At 46.1% G+C, this 24,478-nt stretch overlaps 12 protein-coding genes across 12 annotated transcripts; 4 read left to right on the plus strand and 8 right to left on the minus strand.

Annotated features, from left to right (window-relative positions):
• Positions 1–164: 164 nt before the first annotated feature.
• Positions 165–1,523, plus strand: FSST1_012842 (Phophatidylserine decarboxylase-domain-containing protein; the record flags this gene model as incomplete). Its single annotated transcript, XM_083236105.1, has 1 exon — positions 165–1,523. The coding sequence occupies one exon, from the start codon at positions 165–167 to the stop codon at positions 1,521–1,523; it is 1,359 nt and encodes a 452-aa protein (XP_083082538.1).
• A 166-nt stretch (positions 1,524–1,689) lies between these two features.
• FSST1_012843 (uncharacterized protein) lies at positions 1,690–3,219 on the minus strand (the record flags this gene model as incomplete). The annotated part of the gene is made up of 1 exon (XM_083236106.1): positions 1,690–3,219. One exon carries the CDS (start codon positions 3,217–3,219, stop codon positions 1,690–1,692), a length of 1,530 nt encoding a protein of 509 aa, XP_083082539.1.
• A 560-nt stretch (positions 3,220–3,779) lies between these two features.
• On the minus strand, positions 3,780–5,357 carry FSST1_012844 (tyrosinase family protein; the record flags this gene model as incomplete). Its single annotated transcript, XM_083236107.1, has 2 exons — positions 3,780–4,211; positions 4,257–5,357. 2 exons carry the CDS (start codon positions 5,355–5,357, stop codon positions 3,780–3,782), a joined length of 1,533 nt encoding a protein of 510 aa, XP_083082540.1.
• A 708-nt stretch (positions 5,358–6,065) lies between these two features.
• FSST1_012845 (SDR family oxidoreductase) lies at positions 6,066–7,183 on the minus strand (the record flags this gene model as incomplete). Its single annotated transcript, XM_083236108.1, has 3 exons — positions 6,066–6,824; positions 6,877–7,106; positions 7,162–7,183. 3 exons carry the CDS (start codon positions 7,181–7,183, stop codon positions 6,066–6,068), a joined length of 1,011 nt encoding a protein of 336 aa, XP_083082541.1.
• A 1,387-nt stretch (positions 7,184–8,570) lies between these two features.
• Positions 8,571–9,701, plus strand: FSST1_012846 (uncharacterized protein; the record flags this gene model as incomplete). The annotated part of the gene is made up of 4 exons (XM_083236109.1): positions 8,571–8,782; positions 8,840–9,073; positions 9,134–9,208; positions 9,278–9,701. The coding sequence occupies 4 exons, from the start codon at positions 8,571–8,573 to the stop codon at positions 9,699–9,701; spliced, it is 945 nt and encodes a 314-aa protein (XP_083082542.1).
• Positions 9,702–10,106: 405 nt separating this feature from the next.
• FSST1_012847 (uncharacterized protein) lies at positions 10,107–10,781 on the minus strand (the record flags this gene model as incomplete). Its single annotated transcript, XM_083236110.1, has 1 exon — positions 10,107–10,781. The coding sequence occupies one exon, from the start codon at positions 10,779–10,781 to the stop codon at positions 10,107–10,109; it is 675 nt and encodes a 224-aa protein (XP_083082543.1).
• Positions 10,782–10,815: 34 nt separating this feature from the next.
• On the minus strand, positions 10,816–11,475 carry FSST1_012848 (uncharacterized protein; the record flags this gene model as incomplete). Its single annotated transcript, XM_083236112.1, has 1 exon — positions 10,816–11,475. The coding sequence occupies one exon, from the start codon at positions 11,473–11,475 to the stop codon at positions 10,816–10,818; it is 660 nt and encodes a 219-aa protein (XP_083082544.1).
• A 581-nt stretch (positions 11,476–12,056) lies between these two features.
• Positions 12,057–12,548, plus strand: FSST1_012849 (uncharacterized protein; the record flags this gene model as incomplete). Its single annotated transcript, XM_083236113.1, has 1 exon — positions 12,057–12,548. The coding sequence occupies one exon, from the start codon at positions 12,057–12,059 to the stop codon at positions 12,546–12,548; it is 492 nt and encodes a 163-aa protein (XP_083082545.1).
• Positions 12,549–12,941: 393 nt separating this feature from the next.
• Positions 12,942–14,912, minus strand: FSST1_012850 (major facilitator superfamily domain-containing protein; the record flags this gene model as incomplete). The annotated part of the gene is made up of 11 exons (XM_083236114.1): positions 12,942–13,070; positions 13,122–13,668; positions 13,724–13,916; positions 13,962–14,223; positions 14,271–14,367; positions 14,419–14,492; positions 14,541–14,566; positions 14,618–14,654; positions 14,704–14,717; positions 14,769–14,828; positions 14,876–14,912. The coding sequence occupies 11 exons, from the start codon at positions 14,910–14,912 to the stop codon at positions 12,942–12,944; spliced, it is 1,476 nt and encodes a 491-aa protein (XP_083082546.1).
• Positions 14,913–16,194: 1,282 nt separating this feature from the next.
• On the minus strand, positions 16,195–18,436 carry FSST1_012851 (uncharacterized protein; the record flags this gene model as incomplete). Its single annotated transcript, XM_083236115.1, has 5 exons — positions 16,195–16,605; positions 16,656–17,281; positions 17,329–17,493; positions 17,543–17,891; positions 17,954–18,436. 5 exons carry the CDS (start codon positions 18,434–18,436, stop codon positions 16,195–16,197), a joined length of 2,034 nt encoding a protein of 677 aa, XP_083082547.1.
• A 1,984-nt stretch (positions 18,437–20,420) lies between these two features.
• FSST1_012852 (uncharacterized protein) lies at positions 20,421–22,244 on the minus strand (the record flags this gene model as incomplete). The annotated part of the gene is made up of 5 exons (XM_083236116.1): positions 20,421–20,758; positions 20,816–21,549; positions 21,598–21,772; positions 21,838–22,009; positions 22,077–22,244. The coding sequence occupies 5 exons, from the start codon at positions 22,242–22,244 to the stop codon at positions 20,421–20,423; spliced, it is 1,587 nt and encodes a 528-aa protein (XP_083082548.1).
• A 518-nt stretch (positions 22,245–22,762) lies between these two features.
• On the plus strand, positions 22,763–23,973 carry FSST1_012853 (uncharacterized protein; the record flags this gene model as incomplete). The annotated part of the gene is made up of 4 exons (XM_083236117.1): positions 22,763–23,085; positions 23,143–23,195; positions 23,242–23,329; positions 23,379–23,973. 4 exons carry the CDS (start codon positions 22,763–22,765, stop codon positions 23,971–23,973), a joined length of 1,059 nt encoding a protein of 352 aa, XP_083082549.1.
• Between the last annotated feature and the right edge of the window lie 505 nt (positions 23,974–24,478).

The following is a 24,478-nucleotide window of genomic DNA, read 5'->3' on the forward strand; positions in this document are numbered from 1 at the left end:
GATTGAAGCCTGAGGTTGGTGCTCATCCCTTCAAACCAGGGAGATGCATTCCAATCACGGATATATCAGCATTACATCTCTCACATACGACCTCTTCTATTAAAACACGTCTATAGATAGTGTTCGGTCAATTTGATCCCATTTACAGAGCACAGCTTGGAACCATGAGAGTCCCAGCACAACGTACCACGGGCCATAGACCCATGGGTAAATTCGCTCCTTCGCAGCGACCAAGAATCCAGCGATGGCTAGCAGCCAAACTCGATGAAGCGAACCAGAGAAATGATCTCCCTCTTGATCCAAGTCTCATTACCTTTCAACAGCTCGTCAACAGCAATCCAACTTGGAGAGCCCTGTCCAACGACATGTTTACCCAGTCATCTAAGCACTACGACCCAATCGGTGTACCAGCCATTCAAAGCTTTGACGAGTTTCTAAACGTGGTCAATATCTTCATCAAATCATCGCCACCGTTCTATATCAAAGAGACACCCGAAACAGCTATGGATATGATCGGACTTCCTATTAATACTGTTTTGGACTGGCCCATGGGCACAATGGCTGGTTACGACTTCTGGCTCATACCGGCCATTAATGCCTCTTTCAGAAATGTGCTCGATACTTGGGGTTCATTTTTAGGCTCGCCTGCGTCAAAGGCTACCTTGAATCATTGGTTATCCCCAGAATCACTGGTCATGATTGAAGATGCAGCAAATTGCGGCAAGAAGGGTCCAGCATTTCATGAGATCTTTGTTTGTGACCCAACCGCGCCCTACTTTGGCTATGCAAGTTGGGATGACTTCTTCACGAGAAAGTTTCGAAATGGCATTCGTCCTGTCGAATGTCCCGACGATGCCTCTCCAACGTTGAACTGTCCTGACCCAACACTGGTCATAGTCAATGCTTGCGAGTCAGCTCCATTCAAGTTGGCTGGGAACGTCCAACTACAAGACACATTCTGGCTCAAATCTCAACCCTACTCCCTGGACAGGATGATGAACAGCAACCCACTGGCAACTCAGTTTATCGGTGGCACAGTCTACCAGGCCTTCCTAAGCTCGAAGAGCTATCACCGCTGGCACGCGCCCGTCAGTGGTAGTGTTGTTGGGTTTGAAAAAGTTCCTGGTACATACTTCAGCGAGAACTACTTCGAAGGCATAGCCGGAGCCGGGAACTGGAGATATGCAGACCCTGCTGCGCCTAACAACTCACAGCCATATCTTAGCGCTGTAGCTACGCGAGCTATAATCTGGATCCAGGCGAAGAACCCCACGATAGGTTTGATGGCTATTGTGTTTGTTGGTATGGCCGAGGTTTCGGGTTGTGAGTTTACGGTCTCGGTGGGTGATGTTGTTACCAAAGGTCAGGATATTGGTATGTTCCATTTCGGTGGCAGTACTCATTGCTTGGTCTTTCGGAAAGGCGTCAAGCTTGAGTTTTGCAATGCGCCTCCATGGAATATGGCTACGGAGTACAACAACCGTGTGAACGGTGCTCTTGCCATAGCTAGCGCAGGCGAGTAGCTTACAGTATTTACTTAACATTCACAATCCTGACCTCAATTATCAACGGAGCTCGGTACGAACTTAGAAATCTTATGGGATAATTTTGTATTTTAGCCATAATTATAATATTGGAAACTTTCAGGAAATGCTCAAGTGAGATCCCGATTGCAACATTTAGACAAGCCTACCTGGTGTAGTCCAGTTCGTCCTGAAGTGGGAGTACATCAGTCTCTTTGAGAAGGTAACTCTTGATCTCGTCCTGCGGCCATTTAAAATCCAAAGTACCAGTGCCTCGAAAGTCGGACCCCTTAGGGAACGTCATGGTCACGCTTTCCAGATTCTCGAAACCACGTATAGTCTTCAAAGCCTCATGGACGCTCCCTTGCAAAAACCAAGGAGATGGCAACTTGAACTCACGAACTGTTGAGCGATGCTTACTGACCACGTCTCTCAATTCGTCAATCGTCATGGGTTGATACTGCAACCATAGCGTTTCAAGTTGCGGCCAAGACATGTCTAAAGGCAGTATCTCACCTAAAGAGACGGTCGGCGTTTCGCGGTTGGGATATTCCATAAAGTATATATCTAAAAACTCAAGCTTCGGCGCGCTGAAAAATGGCTTTGTGACAGAGCACAGGACCATCATTTCATCTCTGGGATTCTCACGAAGATTATGAGGACGAGAGAAAAAGTCGAAACGGAATGTCAAGCCTAAAGCTTGCGAAACCAAGCGCTTCATGTTTTCTTGCTGTGCTGGAGACATTGTCAACAGTCGCATGTCGGGCGGTGGCTTCAAAGCGATTCCGATGTGCTTGGGCCTGACTCCTTGCTCGCCAAGTTGAGAGCACAACTCCCCCAGCATCTCCAAAGGAGGAATTGTTAAGACTTCAAATCCTCCATTGTTTGAGCGTGAGCCATCAGTATGGAAAGAGCCACACCAACCGGACTGGCGAATGAAAGTGTCAAAATGTTTCAAAACATTTCGACTATATCCAGTTTCGGAAAAGTCTTCAGGTGCGAGATAATTGGCGCCTAGCTTGGTCTGTGTTGTTTCTCTCATGATCATCTTTTTCCCATGAGTGTCATCCATATCAAGGGATTTGAGACCAGGAAGTGAAGACAAGGCATGTGCTAGGCGATCTATATGTGCATTGTCTTTTCGTAGGCTCTCTTGGTCGTCGAACCTAGCCTTGTAGATATCGTACGCCTTGAGAAACAGTTTCTGGATTGGTGTCGGAGTGGCTTGGAGATCTTCTCCTCTGATCAATTGCTGGACATCGGAGCTATTGCCCCAAGCAATCTTTCCGAGCCATTCGAACAACTCTTCTGAGATGTCGTACCGTCTCTTGTACCCTCTCGTTCGTTCCATGGTTTCCCAGTGTCGCAAAAGCCTTGAATTGGCTTCAGCCATGTACAGCTGTTTGTCGTTGGCCAGTTCGGCTTCGTAGTATGATAGCAAGATGTGGACTTTCTGCACGCCTTTACTGAATATGGGATGGGCGCAGATAGTCTCGAATCGTGCGAAGGACTCTGTGTTGAGACAGACTGAGACCTCGGTGATAAGGGAAACCGAGGACGCATCTCTGAATCGTTGTGATACTAAGCGACTTTGTGCAATTGACTCTTGTCCATCTTTGGAATCGTCGCGGACATGAGAGAAGATCTTTCTCAACAGCTCGGCGGGTATAGTGTTAATGTTAGTAGTTGATGACATGATTGAGGATGTTTCAAAAGGAAGATGACGGAGGGTAAGACGACAAGAAGAAATTATTCTTCAGTCATGGTCAGTCTATATGAAGTGTCTTGATGTAAGCTGTTGCCTTATTAATGTGGATAAATCACGTCACAGCATCACAGTAGGATCAAGACGCGTTAGAGCATATCCCATTAAGACAACTCAACCCCGCTTCGAATCGAGGTATTGGTTGTCATCTGAGGCGGTGCAAGGCCTTTTGAGTGGCTGTGAATATGCCAAGGTGTAAGAATGTGGCTGTGAAAGCAGCAGGGATAAATCAACAGGGATGACATCGACTTCCACGGGGGAAAACAAGGCCTCTGAAAAGTCGACTGTACTTGTGGCCCGAGCTTTCCGACCTACCCTCGAGCCACAGATATTTGTGAGGGACTCCTTCAAGGTCGTTTAACAATAACATCCGGTTGTCCAAGTGAGTAGACTTTACCATGAAAGGCTAGGTATATTTTTCTATAATTGATATTCTATCAATAAATGAATATATATACAAACATGATCATTATCAGTAATAGTATTGAGCGCTATCTGATTAGTGTCGCGGTCCTACAAGCATTCAACGTGATTGCAACCTCCCTGCCAGCTATTTTCCTTTCTCCTTCAGGTTTCTCCCTTGTATGAACCTTGGCATAAAACTTCGTGTAGAGAGCTTCCTCATGATCAAAGTCAATTAGGTGGACAATAAACTTGACTTCCAAATGACTTTGGCAATTCCCGCATTTCTCAACCTCCCAACGACTGAGGATCGGCTTGGTCTCGAGGAGACGGTCAGGCATCCCCTCACTGGTATTGGCCCAGACAGACACGATGAAAGAACCGGAGATCTTGGCGCGATTGATCCCGCTGATCTTCAACTTTGGCGCGTCTACGAACCGTTGGGCTGGGGCCACGAGATTCAAGTAAGGTAGGCCTGGGTCGGAATATGTGTACCCCAGCTTGGAAATATTTATCACATCCTGGCAGAGTCAGCTCTAGTCCATTTATCGTATCGTTGCACGTACATTCGAGGTCATGCCGCGTTCTTTTCCATTAACCTGATCTATTATCTTGAACGGGGCAAGTGGATAGTCCATAGTGAAGTTTGCGATTGCCTTGCCGCGCTTTATAAGTTGAGTCCCAGGATATCCCTTCATTATGTCGAGAGTTTCTGTCTTATTGTGACGTTCTTGCCACCTCCAGAAAATATAATCGATAAAGCAGTGATGGAAGAAAAAGAGAGGGTCAAAGGCCGCCGTGTCGTTCTCTCCCATATCTCCGTTGGCAAAAGCATAAACATTATGATTGTTGTCGTCAGGAACATCAAATCCCCCAACAGCAAGGTGAATAGCGTTGTGTGGCTGCTCAATGGGAATGACAGGAGAAACCGTTGGCTTGCCTCTGTTCTCCTCGTTGTACCTGTCGGCCGAAGTGGCATTGGAAAATACTGTGTAGTTGGGGGCTTCAAGACAATTGACATAATTATCTTTTTCGCCAGCCGAGACCCATTTCTCGTTATGGGTCTGGAATTTCTGGAGATGTAACCAGCGAATGACATTCTGATTCAGAATCTTGGTCACTTCGTCCGGCGTCTTCCCATCTAAAGCTGAGTTGTGGACTTTGGTCCTGTCCGCAAACTTGTCACTGACTAGACCAGAGTACGGGTACCGGACTGTTCGATATCCTTCTGGTTTGGTATCTTTGCTAGTTTTCTTGTCGTCTACATCCACAATGCCTTTCTGAAGTTTGTAAGAGCAGAGAGGGTTTGGAATTGATGATCCGTCTTGGAATGTGTACTCTCTATCGGTAAAAAGATGGGGAATGCCCTCTTCTCTGGTCTCATTGGAAGCTTCATCCCAGTATGGAAGAGCTAGGTCTTCACAGTCAGGTGCAGTTCGTAAAGATTCTTCTAGTCGACAGAGATAGGCACGATGCCAGGTTGGGAAGAGGACGACACCATGATAGCAATATTGAGGCTCAGGTAAACCATGGTAGCCGGCAATGGTGAAATATGAATTCTCATCATCGGGTGGTAACTCCATAATATGTTTAAAGGCACGGATAACAGTATCGCGCTCTTGATCGGAGAGCTTGCGAACATCTTTGCGCACTTTCAGTTCGGTCATGATAGATTAGAGTAACATGGCTTGGAGAAAAATTGAGGAATGGTATCACTAAAGAACGGATTTAGTAGAGGACGACTGGAAGTAGATATGATAAGAAAATGATGTCAAAGCGGGACGTGGCGATTTCGGGATGATCCCGTTGGGTGAGCTGAAAGTCTAAACTCAATTACGACCATCATTCCAAGTTTCTTCTGTCTTACTTCAAAAGATCGGCGGTGAGAATTTAGACAAGTCTACGGATATCTGCAGCGCTTTGAACCTGGCTAGTGCAGATCAACAGACCGTAGACCAAAAGCATGTGAGATGTCTCAGAAAACAGGACGGTCAGCTTGCTTAGCTGCCCCCTCCTCCTGGCCAGCCAACGAGTAAATGTCTTGGAACGGCTTGACTAATATGGCTGATTACTAACAAAATGAAATTGCAGTTACTGCCATTAGCCATTTCACCTTTCGATCGTCAATTAATGGCCGGATTTCACATAAACAAGCTGGTTGGACTACCGTATCAGCTCATCAAATTCCGTAGCGCGTTTTGAGCCCGTTAGCTACTTGGGTGGTCTATCCAATGCGGCTCTCTTCTGTGCTTAGTAGATTCTTGCGCTACATATATACAGCCAAAACGCGCTACGATATTTCATAAGTTGATATGACAATGATTGTAGATTCAATACATAAATTGAAATGCATCAAATAAATGCAACTAACAAGTTCAGAGAAGAGACTTGACTGAATCAATAACTGTCTTCTCATACGGTATCCAATCGATTCCAAGAATCGTGTTTGCTCGAGTGATATCATAACCAAAGGAATCGAGAGCTGGGTTCGGGTCGCCTCCTTTATTGGCCTCATCTGGCAGCCTGTTTCGCAAATCTGGGAAGTTTTCGCGAAGGACTCTATACAAATCTTGGTTACTGTAGTGCCCAGCAGTGATAAAGATGCGTTTATCCGCTGCCTCATCGGTCTGTACAGCCTTGACATGGGCAAGTGCTACATCACGGACGTCAACCCAGAGAGGGAGCTGAGTCGCAGGAAGACTATCTTTATGCTTCCCACTGATGATATCGGCCAGAAGCTGGTTCGATGTGTTGACAGAGTCGAGTGACTTGACTGGGTATTTGACTGGACCATAAATCATGGGCGGGCAGATAGTTGTAAGCGAGAAGTTAGGCTTCTTTTCAGCCATGAAATCCCAAGCGGCCTTTTCAGCAAACGCTTTAGATGCAGCGTAAGCAAGCCCGGGGTTGGAATAAGCATCTTCCATAGTGAGAGGACTCCAATCGGATTCAGTGTAAGTCTTTTTCGCGCCTGTAAAGGATAGCTTGGGGTCCATGATGGCGGCGAAGGATGAAGTCAAAGCAACTCGTTGAACGGTGGGACAAGTCTTGTGTAGTGCATCAAGCACTGAAGTTGTACCAAGGACAGCTGGATCAATCAAGTCCTTTTTGGCGTCTGTAATGTTGTAGTGAAACTGGAAAGGAGGATTAGCCTTGGGGAATATTACAAAAATGCCACAGACTCACAGGACTGGCGACGTGAATGGCTGCTTCGAGTCGATATGCACCCAACCCTAGGAAAGCATCCTTGGCCGCAATGTCAGGGACGATAGCAAAGTCAAGCTTGTCTTTACCAACGCCCTGAAACTCGTTGCGGATGGACTGGGCCTTTGCCTCGGAACGAACAGTAGTTACGACACTGTGACCGCGCTTGAGTAGGGTATCAACCACATGTCCGGCGACAAAGCCAGTGCCACCTGCCTCTTTGTTAGATACGGTCATTGTTATAAGTAGGCTATAGAGTTGACATACCTGTGACGAGAACTCGAGTCATTGTGAACAGTTGTAGGATAAGTTAACGTTGTACTTGGGAGATGATTGAGAAACTGGATTGTCTTGCTGGAGACTTGCTGGAGACTTGCTGCAAAGCTTATAGACTTAAATATATACTGAACTCTTGTCGGCCTTCGGTTTACATGAAATGCCGACGGTAGAACTGTCTTCTCAGATGCAATCCGAAATAAGCTTTTCTAACTATTAGCAAACTTTAATCAGACTACTCTCGGACCGATTCCCTTCGTCATAGCCGGGCATGGCTTGTTGGTGGATACTCGTGTTATGGACTTAAACCTTATATCCGGATTTATATCAGCAACCTGCAGACTATCTTATGCTGCGGTTGCATAGCATCCCATCATAGCCCAAATACTCCAATGGTCCGCTTCCAGTCTTCTCTTTTATATGTCAAATACATCCCTTGCTCTCCGCACATTATCCTTCACTGTCATGTATTCCATTATTCATCATATCTATTTCTACAGGCAGTACTCTAATTAGCGACCTCCGGCTCAGGTCATTTATTCCACTCCGTTCGCATTTGCATTCACATAATGACCTTAGAGTGACCTTCATTTAGCACGGCAATCCGCTGTCAGTCGCACCTTCGCAAGTACCCTCCAAGTCCACCTGTGCAGGCCAACGAACCCACCAAAGGGTTTCCACCCTGCCAGTAAGTCTTGTGGAGTACAATGACCATATCGCTAACACGAGAATAAGGGCAGCCGCCGTGTGTATTCACTCTAGAGCAGCTGTGCGCAGTTACAACGACGCAAGCATCTGGGCAGAGACAGGCAGAGATACAGTTGATAGTAAAGAGCTACGCTATGCATATGTGTTTAGTAGCGTAGGTCAGGTTCACAAGGTGTGCAGGAATAAGGTTTAGCAACGACAAGTATGATCCCTGTCTGGATTATAGGTCCTTAGATTAAAACAACATCAAGATGCACAGAACTTATCGTTCTCCTTCTAAGCGTTGAGTTTGAGTGCGCAATACAGAACATCACTCTCTGAATTTAAAACCTTTAAAAACATAGCATTGACTGTTATAAACCTAATAGTTATTTGAATCTATTTATGAGAAATCTCGAAATCTATATAATATTTGACGAGAAGTTAGATCTATAGTGTCTAAAGTGATCGTGAATCTTTGTTCTACTTACGTAGCTTAGGTGCAGTCCTAAAACAAGACCCTGCGTCTAACCTTGTCTTTGTAATTCACTGTTGCATCGTAGAGAGTGGTTACACTCCTTGTCTTTAATCGGCCTACATCAATGGGTCTTTGTGTATAAATACTTGATCAGATCGTTCCTCTTACTCTCTATTCTATCACCACAACCATCTTCCCTATTCAACCTTTCAATTGCATATAACAATCATACATCATGTCTTGGAACCGTATCGCTGTCTATGGCCATCGCGGGTTATTCAGCTCTCGAATTGCTGCTGCATTGGTCGCGTCCGGCGCACCTGTTACCATCTTGTACCGGCCTGAATCGGACGTTTCCAATTTCCCCGCCAACGTCCCAACCATCAAGGTAGACCCCTTCGACGAAGATGCATTAGTCGCAGCCTTGCACGACATTGACATTGTCATGTGAGTTTAATAGAGCTCGCCGTGTACTGGATAGAACGAGAACTAAGAAATGGTCAGCTCTCTAGTAGGGGACAGCGGTGTCGATGCGGAGCAAGGCTTCGTTCGGGCTATCCCCCGAACCCAGGTCAAGCTGTTCGTACCATCCGACCTCGGGCTTCGCTACGGTGAAGAAGGGATGCTGATCCCCCTCTTGAGGAAGAAGGAGGACGTTCAGGAGGCTGCTAGGCAAGCGGGTATTCCATTGACTGTTATTCTCATCGCCAATTTCGCAGAGTTTACTCTTGGCTCTATGTGAGTTCTTCCCTGATAACCACTGATGGCTGCCACAATTGCTGACAAGACTTGACATAGCGCAATGGGAATCGACATCAAGGGAAACAGACTTCTCTACACCGGCAATTCGGCCAAAGAAAAGGCTGTCATGAGGTAAGTTTCGATACTGAACCACCTGGGCGCAGTTTTAGGGACATCAGTTAACCACACGCTGTAATACAGCACGGCAGATTATGTTGCGGCCGCATACGTCTCGATCTTCACCCGCAATCCTATCGCCGAAATTAGGAACCGAGCCATCGGTGTAATCGAGCTCGCCCCCACTGGCGAAGAGATCGCCGAAGCACTCCGGAAAAAACACGGCGAGGAGCCCAAGATCTTCACTCAAAGCGTTGAAAAGGCGGTAGAGGACTTCCATACTCACCTTACCTCTGGTCATCCTATCCTGTCCCGTCTCTCTGCAGCCTGGTTTTACCGCAAGCTTTGGGGAACAGGCGAATTGACGAGTATGCTTGGTTCTGACATTTGGGATGTTCCGGGGTATAGAAAGGCTACGGTGGACGATCTCATTGTCGAAGGAAAGGTAAATCCTTATCGGGATCTGTCCCAGTTTTTACACTACCTTGAAGAAGCCATCTTCGTATAAACATACTCGTTCTTGGCTATATATGTTGGAACTTGAAGGATTTGACCTAGCATCTCAAATAGAAATCTCCCCAATCTACTTTGGCCCTGTGAATTATCCAGTATCTAACCTTTAATCACCTGTCAGTTATAATAAGTGCCCAGGAATTAGAATACTCTCTACGGCACTAAACTTACAATTAAATAAACGTTTAATCCGGAAATTAATAATATTGTAAGGATATAGAGGCAAGAGGCCCGGATGAGCTACTGTAGCCCGAAGGACAGGACCTAGGCCCCTTATATCGATGTGATCTAAAATTTTAACATAGAAGACGTCTAAGATATCTCGCGAGCCAAGTGCCTCTGCTGCCTCTTTTTATACTTCAACCTTGAAAGATAGTAAAACAACATAATATCCAATTTCTTATTTATTTCTACAGTGCCTGCACAACCAATTTGCATGGCGTTTTATTGCCCCTACGCTAATGATCGCGTGAGTTTCATAAGAATATGTGTTGTCATCTGGATTTTCAAATTTCCACACTTCATCATCAACAAATCCTCGTGTAGAAATGGCCCATTCCCAGAACGCCTTCGTCTGGGGTGTCTCCTTTTCGCAGGAAAGGATGTACAACATGGGTAATATCCTTTGGGAAAACCTATCGATTTCTTCGGTTCGGTCAACCCATGCCTCATCCAGATCTCGCTCCGTAACAACTTCCAGGCTGTGGCCTGCCCAATTGCCATTCCAAATGGGCCAAAAATCGTCAGTTCTTGGTCTGTTGTCAAATATGCCCATTAGTCCATTTATCATGTCGTCCAGATTCTTGCCATCATATTCCTCAAGCTCTTCCCATGACCAGGGGTCTGATTGATCACCGCGCCAGGTGATCAACCAGAGCAGGAGCATGTCGAGTGTGAGCCAGTTGTGTGATTCATGGCAGACTGTTCCTTCGCCTACCTCTGTGATAACGCCCCTCATCTGTATATACTCGTTGTTGGTCAAGTTGAGTAGCAGCCACTTGCTTCCCTTTTCAATTGTCATTGTGGGAAGACAAGACCTCATGCTCTCGTGCAGGTGGTCGGGGATATTGGCCATTGTAATCATACGATTAAAAGACTTGACATAGGAGTCATGGTTGGAGAAGGGCGCCTGGTAAGATTGTAGGGATGTTATCTAACCAGGCTGTCGCTCGAGTTACCACACGTGGTTGAGAATCGGAAACCTCTCCATCTTCGTCTTCGTCTTCCTCTCGCGTTTCTTCTGGCACTGCATTTGGATATTTGCGATAAAGACATGGAGGAAGAGTCTTGAGCCGTGAGCTTGCATACATGACTGGAGTTCCAGCCAAAGAATAGGCATTTTTCCATATCACGTATCCATTTCGTGCCCATTTCATAGCAACAGCCCACAGAGATTGGGAGCATAATGTCAGAGAGATAAAATGATTAGGATTTTCAGATTCAAGTGTCGAAAAGATTGATCCGAGTATCTCAGGCGGAAGTCTCTCTAGTCGACTTCGGCCTCGCGGTGTATCCAGCGGAACTGACAAAGGCTCCATTTTGATTGCCTCCAACGAGTTGCAAAGTAGCTTAAAGGCATCAAAGCTTCGAAACTTAAAAATTGAGTCAGGTGGGTTCATGCGGGAGGAATGAGCCCGAAAGTATGGCATGGTCGAGCGGCCTCTCTTTTCAGAGGCAACAAGAGTGAACCATTCTCCTGCTCCAAGGTCTTGGGTAGTGCATCCAGACGTCTGTGGGTAGACGCTCTCGGTGGGTTGTCTGTGCGCCATTTGCGTGAGATGTTGATGCACCAGAGATATGAGATGATGTTATGTTTAGAAAGAGGCGGGGAAGCTGTGCTTATCTATGCGTTGTTTGTTTTATACAACCAACATGCAGCATGCATGACGCGCGATATCACATTTCTTTTCCATACATATCTTGTCCAGTTGCATAAAGCGAGTTTTGTTCATGCAATATTCGCCAGATTTTGTGATGAATGCAGTTCAGTTATCATCCAACTTGAGAGCAAGAAACAGCTGTTAAATTGCAACCTTTAATCACCTGTAAGTTACAGTAAGAAGTGCCCATGATTAGAACACTCTCCACATTAGATACTATCTAGGCTTCTACCCTTGCTGGATTTAATCCGGAAATCGATAGCGTGTTTTCAAGGCTTCTAGCGCGGCGCGACAGTCAATAGTCTTCCAATAGTGCGCTGACAAGTTCTTAGTATGGCCCATTTGAGCTGAAAACTAGGGGCTATTGAGATTGAATATTTAGGTTAGGATGTCGTTTTTCTTTCGCATTCTCTTTTTCTTCTCACTGTTTGTTTTTCTAGTTACCAAACTTACCACAGTCGCTCATTAATATGGTTCAACTCAATACTATTGTAGGCTCTATTGGCCTTTTTGTTCTTGGAGTCAGCGCTGGACCATGCCGTCCCACTGATATGACCACCACTGTCGTTACCACTGAACCAACCACTGCCACAACCGACTTGGCCACCGCAACCGCGACAGCAACAACTGCCCCCGTCGCAACAACCAGTACTGTTCCAGAAGGAGAGCCAGAATGCAGTATCGAGAGTCCACAATATGGTGGCAGTGGTGGTGAATACGAGGTCTACTGTGACAGCTTCGCCGGCAGTACTACGCCAATCGGGGGCATCTACTTTGCCGATTCTCTCTCTAGATGCTTGGATCATTGCGACGAGACAACTGGATGTGTGGGCGTCAATTATATCACGACCAATGTACCTTATTGTAGTATCTGGTCTTCCGCTGGAACATTCGGTGAACAGAAGGGTGTCATTTTGGCGAAACGCGTCGTTGCAACGACTGTGGAACCCACTGCGCCTTGATGATGAGGAGGATGAAGCGCACAACTTATCACGGCCACGGAAAAATGTTGCATTTACAACGATTAACATCGGGTTTTCATCATCCATCACATCGAAATTACGCAATGGACCTTATTTACATTAACTTTGAGATGAATGAGCATTTAATTATGGGCATACTTGGCACATTCATAATATCCTTGCCTTGTTATTATCCTATTCTCCCCGTCATCTTCTTTACATATACTTGATCTTGTATGTAGATACATTGCTGTTAAACAAACGCCAATTGTTCTGGATTGGCCTCATTCCATTCAGACGGACAAGCTTGTCTTGTATCTATGTGTATTATATCTAAAAATGCCCCATCATTGTATCATCGAACCCACTCTCCAGTCATGCCTCCTTTTAGATCTATGTGCTATTCTGCTTTTCTGTCACCTCCAAAGTCTCGGGCTTCTTCTCATCTTCATCAACCTTAAGAGAATCTTCCGTGTTATCTCCCATTCCGTCCCCATGCTTCTTCATTGTCTTTCTGTCGACCTGTAAAATGTCAGTAATTGATGCCTTTGACAATGGATAGTGAAAACTTACATAAACAACAAGCCACATGTAGCAGAACATGACACCGCATCCGCCGAGAAGAGCAATAGATCCCTTCTTCCAGTATGGCGCATCAGCAGCACTGTAGAAAACAATACCCCAGAAGGTCCACATAGACATGGAACCAATATTCATGCAGTAGAGTGTGATACTTCGTAGAGCATCATCACCAGTACGCTGTAGGATAATATTTGCCCAACCAAAGATAAGTGGGTTCACCATATAGGCAGAGCCTGAAAGATAGAATGCAAACATTGTGGCGCCCATGGATAGGTTCTTGACAAGAAGCATAGATCCCACAACGATCTGGAGGATAATACAGGCGATAGCCATTGGCACTCGCTGTCCGGTGGCGTCCATGTACCATGCAGCGAGCATGTTTGCCAAGATACCAACGGCTTGAACACCGAGAGGGTAAGTGTTAATCTGAACCTGTGAGAACTTGTCGTTGTAGTACTTGAGCCAGAGGAGGAAACTGTTTTGGAAAGGGAAACCTTCGGTGCTGGCGCAAACGGGAGACCAGAAGAAGAGGATCCAGCTAATGCCTGAGTTAGTGCTATTCAATGAGTGATAGCGAATTCGAAACAACTTACAACATAGGTGTCAGGAAGACTCTCTTAAATAGAGATATGGGCATGATATTGTGACCTCCCTCGGCGATTCTTGGGACTCTAGAACGTGCGAGCTTCCGTTCATCCTCGGACAAGTAGCTAGCCTGAGTGTTCTCGGGTGTATCAGGGAAGTAGAGGAAACCAAATACGGCAATGGGAAGAGTAATGATTCCATCTGACGATGTTAGCCAGCACCTCTGAGCAATGCGATTTCACTTACCGATGATGAAGACCCACTGCCAGCCTTGTAGTCCAGCCATTCCTCTCATACCCTTGTGAATGGCCGTCATCATCACACCAGCAAACATGGTACCGATTTGTCCAGATACACCGAACAGGGCAGTTCGCTTCTGGATTTCTTCAGGCTTGTACCATGCTCCGATGATGTACATGGCACCAGAGTATGTGCTCGCCTCTGCAAGACCAAGGAAGAAACGGATGACGCAGAGTTGAGTAACATTAGTGACAGCAGCACTCAACATCTATATGAATTAGTTTGTGACATCAAATTTGGAATCAATGATCTCACAGTCATAGCAGCCCAGAATACGACCATCGAAGGTAGCCAGATGCGAGGCCTGACTTTCTGGATGATGATACCGTTGGGGAGTTGGCCGATGGCCATTCTGAGACGTATTAGAGGCAATTTAATGATCATGGAGCGAAACATAACATACCCAGCTGTAGTCACAGAAAGAACGTTGTTGTAGTCATGGCCACTCATATTGAGTGACTCACGAAGACCAGCAACCTGACATGTTAGTGATGAAATAAATCTATGAACTTCATGTGAACATACATAGGCATTGGCAAAGGCAGAGCGATCTGTTTAGCTGGTTAGCCAGGAATGAATATGCTGCGAGTCGAGCGTCTTACCAAGGAAGTTGAAGAAGTAACTGAAACAACAGTACGTCTAGAAACAAGTCAGCTCACGAAGGTACAAGTCTCGCAAGATGACAAACAAGAATGAAGAAATCTACAACAAAGTCAGCGCCGTCAATGAAATCAAGCCGTCAGGTTCCCGTACCTATTTTTCTGACAAGCTTCCTCTCGTCCTTGGAAGTGGCCTCACCACCGAGAAAGAAGTCTGCATCAATTAGTTCAATTCTACCTATTTTTGAAGCATATACTTACGGCGCGCACTGGCAGCGAATCCGACTTTTTCAACCATCATGAAAACTCTGGTAATTAAGGTATGAATGGGAGAGAACCCGTTTGGAGTTATCAATCAGGAAATGCCAAGTTTATCAATCATCTCCCATTCCAGATAAGATTATCAGATCCCACCAGAAGACAAGGAAAACATTTTCCACCTTAACTTAAAATAGCCTAGCATTTTTCAAAAGACTGCCGGGACTAAACTTGTAGCCGAACGGCGCACTTCCTGATGTAGCATAGCAGTGGACCCTTCAAGAGGAACAGACCCTACTTTAAGTCGAGACCGCAAAGCGTTGCAGCCGAGTGGGATTTAAGCTATGGATTAAGATTCGTTATGCCGTAACAGTTTGAAAGGATCGGCCGACTTGCAGCCTGTGTTTGGACGTTATGGGGTAATGTTATGGGTCAAGAGGGGCTGTTCCAGGCGCTCGGTTCCAAGCGATGGGACTTTTTGTTGATGAGTTGGGTTGTTTCTCGTGAGGGATTAATTGACAAGAAGGTTTTACGAGGGGGGAAGTTAGCCCGGCTACTTTATATCGCACAGGTGGTTATCAGATGGAGTTTTGAATGGGATAACCGAGACGGTGGAATCATCTCTTGGCTTGACGATACTAAAATAAATAGCCAGAGAAGCCTGATCTCAATACCATAGACTACCCTGACATTTTCGGCTCTTATCCTCCCGACGACCGATATCCGATAAAACGTCCAACCGAGATTGAGTGTAAGAAAACATCAGATTATTATCAAGTCTAGATTCCTTGGCTTTAACTTGGCATAAGATTCCACCGTCTAACGGATATAATACGGACCCTCGGTGTTCGCAATAAATAAACAATTACTGGAAGTTTTATTAAAAAACCCTAGATACAATAAAACATTAGATTATTATTAAGTCTAAATTCCATACGTACAAGACGGGCCGGGGCATAAGCATCTCCGTACGACTTTATTTAATTCCGCCATTAAGAATATAGAACACGGCAGTAGCTAATCTACGGTCTAGACTTGAGTTAGTACTATCTGAGAGTGCGTTTTCGCTCTAAAAAAGTGCCTGAACTGCTGCGAATAACCTCTTTTTTATTTTACGACTTCGGGCATAATACATCTATGCCACCATAGTTCCCAAAGATGAAGAGTACATGATCGCTGCGGTGAAACCCTCAAGCTTATGTTGTGTTACCTACTGTTGGCGAAGGGACGCTTTACTTCAAAAATGGGTAACCGAAAAGACAGTCCGGCGGTGTATGTTTGAATGTAGATATAAGTCATATTTAAGAACTATACTAATGAATTTATAGCTTAGGGTTTGGCGCACAACAGCTACCCTTGCTGGCTTGTTCCTGATCCTCATACAAAACACTCTTGTTGAAGGCCTGGCTTGAGGGGGGAACATCGTTGGTTGGGTTGAACTCGCAGAAGTTGAAAGGCTTCAAGTGCATCTGCGCAATTTCTGCCGGCATGATGGGGAAATCCTCAACACGAGGAATATGGTTGAAGCCAAAAGTGTGCCAAACGACAATGTCATCATCAACCACGTAGTCAGGCTTGTCGACCCAACTCTTGATACCTGTTCCTCCAACAGATTGGTTCGTGTAATCGCCGGCAGGGAAGAGTTGACGGTCCTTGTACCTGGTAACCCACATTGGGTGTTCAGCAAACTCGGATCGTCGCCAGTGCCATGAGCCTGGTTGGGCAAGTAGCATCTGCCAAGGGTGTTAATGATCTGTCACATCAGGGTGGTGTAACAACATACCTGAGATCGAATAGGCACAACCTTCCATCCAATCGGTGTTCCGGATACTGGGTTTTCAACTCCTCTGTTGATAATCTTGAACACTCGACCATCCTCAACGCTGTCATCAACGGATCCTGCGCGGTTGATGACCGTCTCCTTTGTAACGTAGCCAGTGCCGAGTGGGTTAAGCTTCTCATCCCAGGGCATGCGGACTGAGTCTGAGTAGGCAAAAGTGTTCTTATGTCCACCGATGGCAGGGTCAATGCGAACATTGAAGATGTGCTGGTGGTAAGGTGCCATGACACCGTCTCCCACTCGAGTTCCCCAGGGCACATTGACATCCTTATCAATAGGCTGAGTGGATAAAATGCCAGTTGCTCGTGTCTCAAAGCTGATTTCGCCGGACTGGTCAAAGATCCAAGCAAAAATGTACTCGTAATTGGCAACAGTGATGATTTGCTGAAGGACGAGCTGGCGCTTGCGCACAACTGTAGCATTCTTAGTGCGGTGGTTGGTGTGCTTCCACTGTATACCCTGGTCGACCTCGTGGATGCAAATAGAGTTTGGCTTGGCTACAGCTGAGCCATCGTTGCCCACAACATGTCCATCCAGGTACTTGATGACACCAAGACAGTCGCATCCCACTGATAATTGTTAGGCACTATTCACGAGTATCTTGGAGAAGACTTACAAGCCAGGTTGTTTGCGGTCACACCAGCGCCGACATTGCCCAGATCAAAGGCACCCTTGCGGTAAATAGGGTTGCGAGGATCACCGTATGGAACAAACATCTCAGATAGAGATAGTCGGTAGAAAGCGCTGCGGTCCATGAAACGAACATCATGGATAGTGATGCCTGGACCAATCAGTGATGATCCAACCATATCTGAGACTTGTGAAAATACCTTCTCGCCAGTTGAATCCAACTCGGAACCTGAACTTCTCCCACTCAATTAGGTGACCTTTGACAGTGAACGAGGCACCCTCCGGTTGGATGACCTGGTATGGCTTCATGGTGGTTCTAGGAGATTGCTTCTGAAGACGATGAGTATACTCTGCTTCGACCGGGTTTGTGCGGCGGTGGGGAACTGGAGAGTTGACGTTGGTAGTACTTTGATCGGGGCCTAGTGGCAGGCGAAGGATCTTTTTGACTTTCATTGCGCAGAGGTCGACGATTACCATGAAGTCTAGTGGGAAAGAGTAGTGACAAGAGTCGGGGTCATTGTTCTCTGGGTTGCGAATGTACATGAATACCTAGCAAGGTATCGCGTTAAAATCATCCAGACAATGGATCATCGTCTTGTGCGTCCACTTACTTGGGTATGTCTCTCTTGGGTCTCTTCGCCATCCACTCCGTAGTCCCAAGGGTCAAGAACGACGGTGGTGTCATCGATCTTGAGTCTCTCAATCTCCTTACGGACTCGAGGATCAGCCATGACCACTTCGGCGGCCTCGTTCATCTCAGCGCGGTCGACCGGGCCGTGGAAGTCACGGGGCAGTTCCTGATAAGATTCAATTTTGCCATTGGTGATATCCACGACAGCCTCGAAAAGTCTGGGGGTTCTGTGGATGTACCACATTGCAAAGATTCTGCGAGGCAAAGCTGGAAGTGGTGCTCCACTGTGCTCAGCCTCGAGGTAAGCTACAAGCTCTCTCTTGGGAGGTTCATCGAGGCCAACCGCTTTGAAGTGTAGAGGAATACCGTAGAAGAACTGTTTCACAATGGTGGTAGCCTGCTCGATCTCTTCAGCAGTTGCCGGATCGAGAGGGTGAGCGTAGGACACGTTCTGGGAGGTCATCTTGATTGTTGCGAATTCAGAGAAAGATGTAGAAGTGGTTCTGCCTGCACGCAACAGGTGACTTTTATGTTCGATTGGCTCTAGGCTGAGTCAAAAGTTGCTATCTAGCTGCTGTTGATCCCCGGACTTGGGTACCATGACTTTGGTGTTGAGTTAGGGCCGGACCAAGGTGACTCGGCTCAACCTCTCCTGGGCCGAGTCAACTGGTGCTAACCTAGATAGCGGAACTAATCATACAGTAACTGATAAGCCAGTGGGCCTTACCCCAGATCTCAAGCTAGATGGGCACGCGCTTATCTGCGCGGGGTTTTCTGGCCCAGCCCAGATTACAACCTTTGTAGCAACGTGTGGATAACAAATAATTTAGGAGAGAGCATAAATAAAACAAATGTAATTCATTATAGTTCGTCTCGGAAGATGACTTCTCTCTAGACTTGCGATTCTGAGATTAAAAAGCGCTGGTTATGGATGTACCGAACCAGGTTGGGCAGCATGGGACCCAATACAACAGCATGCCATAGTGCGAGAGCAGCATTAAAGACACTGGCTCTCTGGCTCAACTCGACCCTCGGTAGGCTTTCTCAGACAGAAACATACCAAACAAGACAGTTACACGCAATTTACCAATTCTTTTCTATTCTTCATCCAAGCCATTGTGACTCAATCGCCAGTCATACTTCTGATTGTCCGATCAACACCCCAATCACTCTCGAGTTGGTCATCGAACCTTTCTCTTGATCCTTGCCGAGATCTCCTCCGCGTCCCAGTCAACTTGATTCAGGATCGTAAGCAATTCAACACCCATCAAACGTTGATGCACACCATGGCTACCAACCCGAATTCGTCTGCCTCTCGGGGATCTAACGCTGATGTCGCTCCAACTGCACCAATAAACACAATGCCTTCTCTAGACCGTAATATGTGCTTCACAGATCATTCTTATGCCCATCCAACAGAGGATCATTCGGGTCTGAAAGCGATAGAGGATTCAATGGATGAACTCTCAGAGGACCCGGATTTCCCAGCTCTCGATATGGCGGCCATCTTCAATAACATTCCAATTCCGTTACCCTCATTTTTTGAAGGGGGCATGCCAAGCAACGAGAGCATCAGCCAGGGACCTCCGCTTCATTGTCGACAATTCACGTCATTAACAAATGCGGCGAACCAAGTTGCACGCGAGCCGGACCCAATACACATGAGACATCCATACCAGATCAGCAAACGCATTAGGTATCACTGCCACCCAGCGGTGCTAAGCAGCGTTGGTGGAGTACGACCTAACTACGCAGCCATCGAGCAAGCATCAGAGATGGAGTTTGTCGTCTCTCAACAGAGTTTGGCCCATCATGGCAGTCCAGACTTTTCGATGCGCCAAATCGAAATGAGTCGAAATGAGGACATACAGGATCCAGTTGCATGTGCAGCATCTATCCCGGACTTGTTACAGGTTACGGCCTCTCCGTCGGCTCAGATTCCTCAACAGCAACATCACTATCATCACATCATTCATCACCACTATCATCATTACAAAGACTTGGTAAACTGGGGAAGTCTGATTTAGGGTAGTAAGCGGAAATGCAGCATGGAAAACAGAGTGGATATGCGGTTTAGTAGAGGGTTTTGATCGAATTTGAATATATTTCACCACTTGCTATTGTCCCGTCGTAGATACGATATCCAATGTTTGTACGGAACGACCATCCTTCCATACAATTCCGACGTCTGGGGGAACGTATATGGAAGATCGCTAGCGGATGAATACCTAACTAAGTGAACAAAGGAATATATGGTTGAAGTTGATTGAGCTTGCCGTGTAAATAACCCAGCATAACTGCGAAAGCTGTCTTAGTTAAGTGATTGGATGTTATTCTGCAAATCAGACTCGACAATAATTTGATACTATCACAAAAGATAAAATACAGGATGGAATGTGAGAATGGGAACCGCCACATTGCCTGGTCTTGAATCATGTGCGCTATCGCTACTGTCCTTGAACAACTGGTTCCTCCACGACTTCTAAATCCCGTCTGTTACTGATCAGATCAGCCATCTTTGGATTTACCCATTCCGTCTTGTGATAAAACTTCCAAGACAAATACAGGATAACGAAAGCCAAAAGAATCACGTAATTCTGGAAGAATGCCTCGATATCCCAGGGCGCAAAGGCAGTCCAGCCTTGGAAGATGATAAAGAACAGGTTCGTTACCAGACCAAACCATGACACCCATTTGTTGACTTTGAATGGAAGAACTTCTTCGGACATTCCTTGCTGGTGGAGCGCCTGCCTGAAGCGAATTTGAGCTGCGCAGATACACGCCCCTAAATACATTGTTAGTTCGTTAAAGATCGACGAGGATTATTCTTGGAATGGCTCACAAGTAATAAAAGTAGCAACACCCGTCATTGATACAATCCATGAGTAGAGCTTCCCAGCACCAGAGGAAAGGTTCAAAAGTGAAAGAAACCCGATAAGATTCATGAAAACGCACGACCAGACCGGAACACCTCTGCCGTTGGTCTTGGCAAAGATCTTGGGAGCCTGTCCTTGACTCGCCAGTCCCACCAGCGTTCGAGAACCGACATAGATAGCGCTGTTGACAGCTGAGAGAATAGTGATAACGATGATTGCATTAATAGCATGGGCACCAGAAGTCGCCCCAACACGTGTAAAAGCAATGACAAAAGGCGAGGCTGCTGTCTTACTCTTTGGACTGAGCAGGTTGGGGTCATTCGATGGTACAGTAATAGTAAGAAAGAAGATACCACCAAGGAAGATAAACAGAATGCGCCAGATGACGCTCTTGACGGCCTTGGGAACATCTTTCGCTGGGTTGGCAGACTCGCCCGCGGTCAAACCCACCATTTCGGAACCGCTATACTGGAGGGCTGCAAAGACAAAAACCTTAAAGACACCCTTGATACCATCTGCAAAGGCGCCGGGATCATGGTAGAATTTGAAGCCGATCGTCTCGCCGCCGATGACACCGGTAGAGATGAGGATTGCGCATAGGAAGAAGGCAGCGATAGAAACCACCTTGGCCAGAGCGAGCCAAAACTCGGCCTCACCGAATGATGCGATACCGAGGAACTGAAAGGCCATGAAGAAGACCCTGCGCATGTAAGCTATTGGATCATGGAAATATATGCGTTTAACTTACCAGAACATTAGGATCCATGCCCACCGAGGAACCGGAGTGTCCCAATAGGTCAGGACAAGTCCCAGGTTATTGTATTCGGCCATGATAATTCCAGCCCAAAGGAACCAGTAGTTCCAACCAAGAGAGAATCCGAGGGCAGGGTCGATGAATCGGGCGCTATAATGGACGAAAGAACCTACCATGGCCAGGAGTATTAGAAACGTACTCCAGAAGTTGACAGGATAAAGGCAAGGCACTTACCAGAGACGGGAATGAAGGAGCCCAATTCTCCAAGACTCTGCATAACAGCCCAAAGGATAGTACCGATGATTCCAAAGCAAAGCAGAATACCAGCTGGGCCGGCTTGTGATAGACCATTGCCCATGCCGACGAAGTAGCCAGGTCCAATGACTCCACCGATCACTAGCATCATCTAAGAAGGGACGCATACAGTCAGCAACGAAGGGCCAACCGTTATGTGGACGTTTGGGAAAACAAACCAGATGGCGCGAAGCCAGTTTGCGTCTGAGGTCGGCCTCATTGTAGGTGATGTTTCGTTCTTGGACTACGTCTCCTTGTTTGACGCTTTCCGTGGCGGTCAGATTCATCTGGCGAGAATCCTTCTTCGGATCTGCCGAATTTGAAATGTTCGTTTGTGAACTATTCATACTAAAGATGGCTCAAGGGATATCGTACTGAAGGATCGGACGATGTTGTATTCAGCAAAAACAAATTGAGACGCATAATCGATCTTTTAAGAATCGTTGGACGCCATATTCAGGATGATTCTTTCCAGCCACAGTGATAACGGACTAACGACAAAGTTGGGCCGAGTCAAGTACTACTCCGCTAAGATAACCACCCCAAACCTTCGCCTGATTTGATCTGCGGGGAAACCTAGCCAACTGGGCTGAGTCAACCGATCCGCGACGCAAGGGCCTTACGCTAAGGTGATAGTTTTCTAAGGATGGCATAGCGGTTTTGGTGATAAGAACCAAGGCTTCGAGACCGCACCTGGAGGGGCTGGATCTGGGCCGAGTCATAACTGAGCTGAATTGAGATATTCTCACCAACCAGATTTGGAGGTCTTATCACACATCCATCAGATCTAAGTATTTATATGCAGAGGACAAAAACTTGATTACTCAATCATCGACAATTTGCAATCTCAAAGCCATCCTCTAAAATGAGCACTTCAGACGTTATTCTTATCATTACCCCTTTCGTTCCCAAACCAGAATGGCTTCAGCACCTCAAGAGCAACGTCCCAAGCCTCGAGGTTTTGGTGTATCCTACAAAGCTGTATGCTACCGAGGTTCCCAATGAAGTCCCAGTAGAGGTGTGGAATCGCATCACAGCCTTATTCACATGGAAGGCATTCCCTCCTAAGGACTGGGTGCCGAACTTGCAGTTCGTCCAGCTTCTCAGTGCTGGTTGCGCTCAAATTTTCGGTCTCCCTCTTTTCGAGGAGACAGACGTTGCTTTCTCCACTTCCAATGGCTCACATGCGTAAGAACTAACAACCCTAACATGCATCCTAAGAGTACAGTATCTAACATTAACCAGACCACAAGTTGCTGAATGGGTTTTTGCCACCTGGTTGTCCCACCAGCATTTTCGTACGTCTCCCTTGGCTTAATAAAGGTGTAATTGCTGACTGGCAAGTCCCTCATTACCTAGATCTCCAAAAGCAGAACAAGTGGGTGGATCCGGATTCAGATGAGGATACCGAGGACTCTGTAGGGCTGCGAGTGTACGTAATCTGTCCCTAGCCCCTTCTTTTGTTCTAATTTTTGTGATAGTGGCATCCTAGGTTATGGCAACATTGGTCGCCAGGTTGCAAAGATTGCTACCAGTCTTGGTATGGATGTTCATGCTTATACTTTGCATGAGCGCGCCACCGCTGAGTCGCGCAAGGACAATGGCTTCGTCGAGAAAGGGCTTGGTGATCCTGATGGTCTCCTCCCCAAAAAGTGGTTTTATGGCCAGGATCAACTGAATGACTTCCTCGCTTCGGACCTTGACCTACTCGTTATCCTGCTTCCACTTACAGATCAGACACGCAACATGCTTTCCAAGGAGCAGTTTGAGATTTTGAGCAAGAAGAAGCCTTACGTTGCTAATGCGGGACGCGGACCTATCATCAACACAGAGGACCTTATTTCCGCACTCGATAAAGAGCAAATCCGCGGGGCTGCTCTGGATGTTACGGACCCTGAGCCTTTGCCAGAAGACTCTAAGCTGTGGAAGTATAATAATGTGATTATCACACCACACTGCGCCGGAAACTCAAGCCATGTTTATGAGCGGGTCTTTAAGATTCTGACGTACAACTTGATAAGAAGACATGAGGGACAACAGCCTATTAACAAAGTACGGAAGGCACTTGGATACTAGAAGTAGGTCGATATATCTATCGGTTTTATTGCGAAAGCATCGACTGGTATATGCTAAGCTGTTAGCTGATGGCCGAAATTCAGTACAAATAGACCAAGTTCATATTGGCAGTTGTTATGCTGGATTAATTCATCAAGTCCCTCCTTCCTAGTAATTGTAGACTGGTCTTTGTAAACAGAGTTTGAATTGCCTCAGTAGCCTATATCCCTATATCTCTTTACTCCTATTCTCTTAGGTATATATATTATTAGCATTAAGACCTCCTATAATAAAAAGATAATATTTTAATTAAAGTATTTATTTAAGTAAATTATTATTATAATACATATCTCTATTAAAAGGGTTAAGGTTATTATAAGGGTTTTATTAAACTAATTTATAATATTAAGTAGAAGTAAAGCTAAATTAAAAGGATTTATATATTTAATTTGAATTGTATGTAAACTTATTACCGTAATTTATTCTACCCTTTAGAGAATAACTAAGCATATTTAACTATATCTTT

This window comes from Fusarium sambucinum, chromosome III (assembly GCF_050947815.1).
Source record: "Fusarium sambucinum isolate potato_lamoka chromosome III, whole genome shotgun sequence".
Lineage (NCBI taxonomy): Eukaryota > Fungi > Ascomycota > Sordariomycetes > Hypocreales > Nectriaceae > Fusarium > Fusarium sambucinum.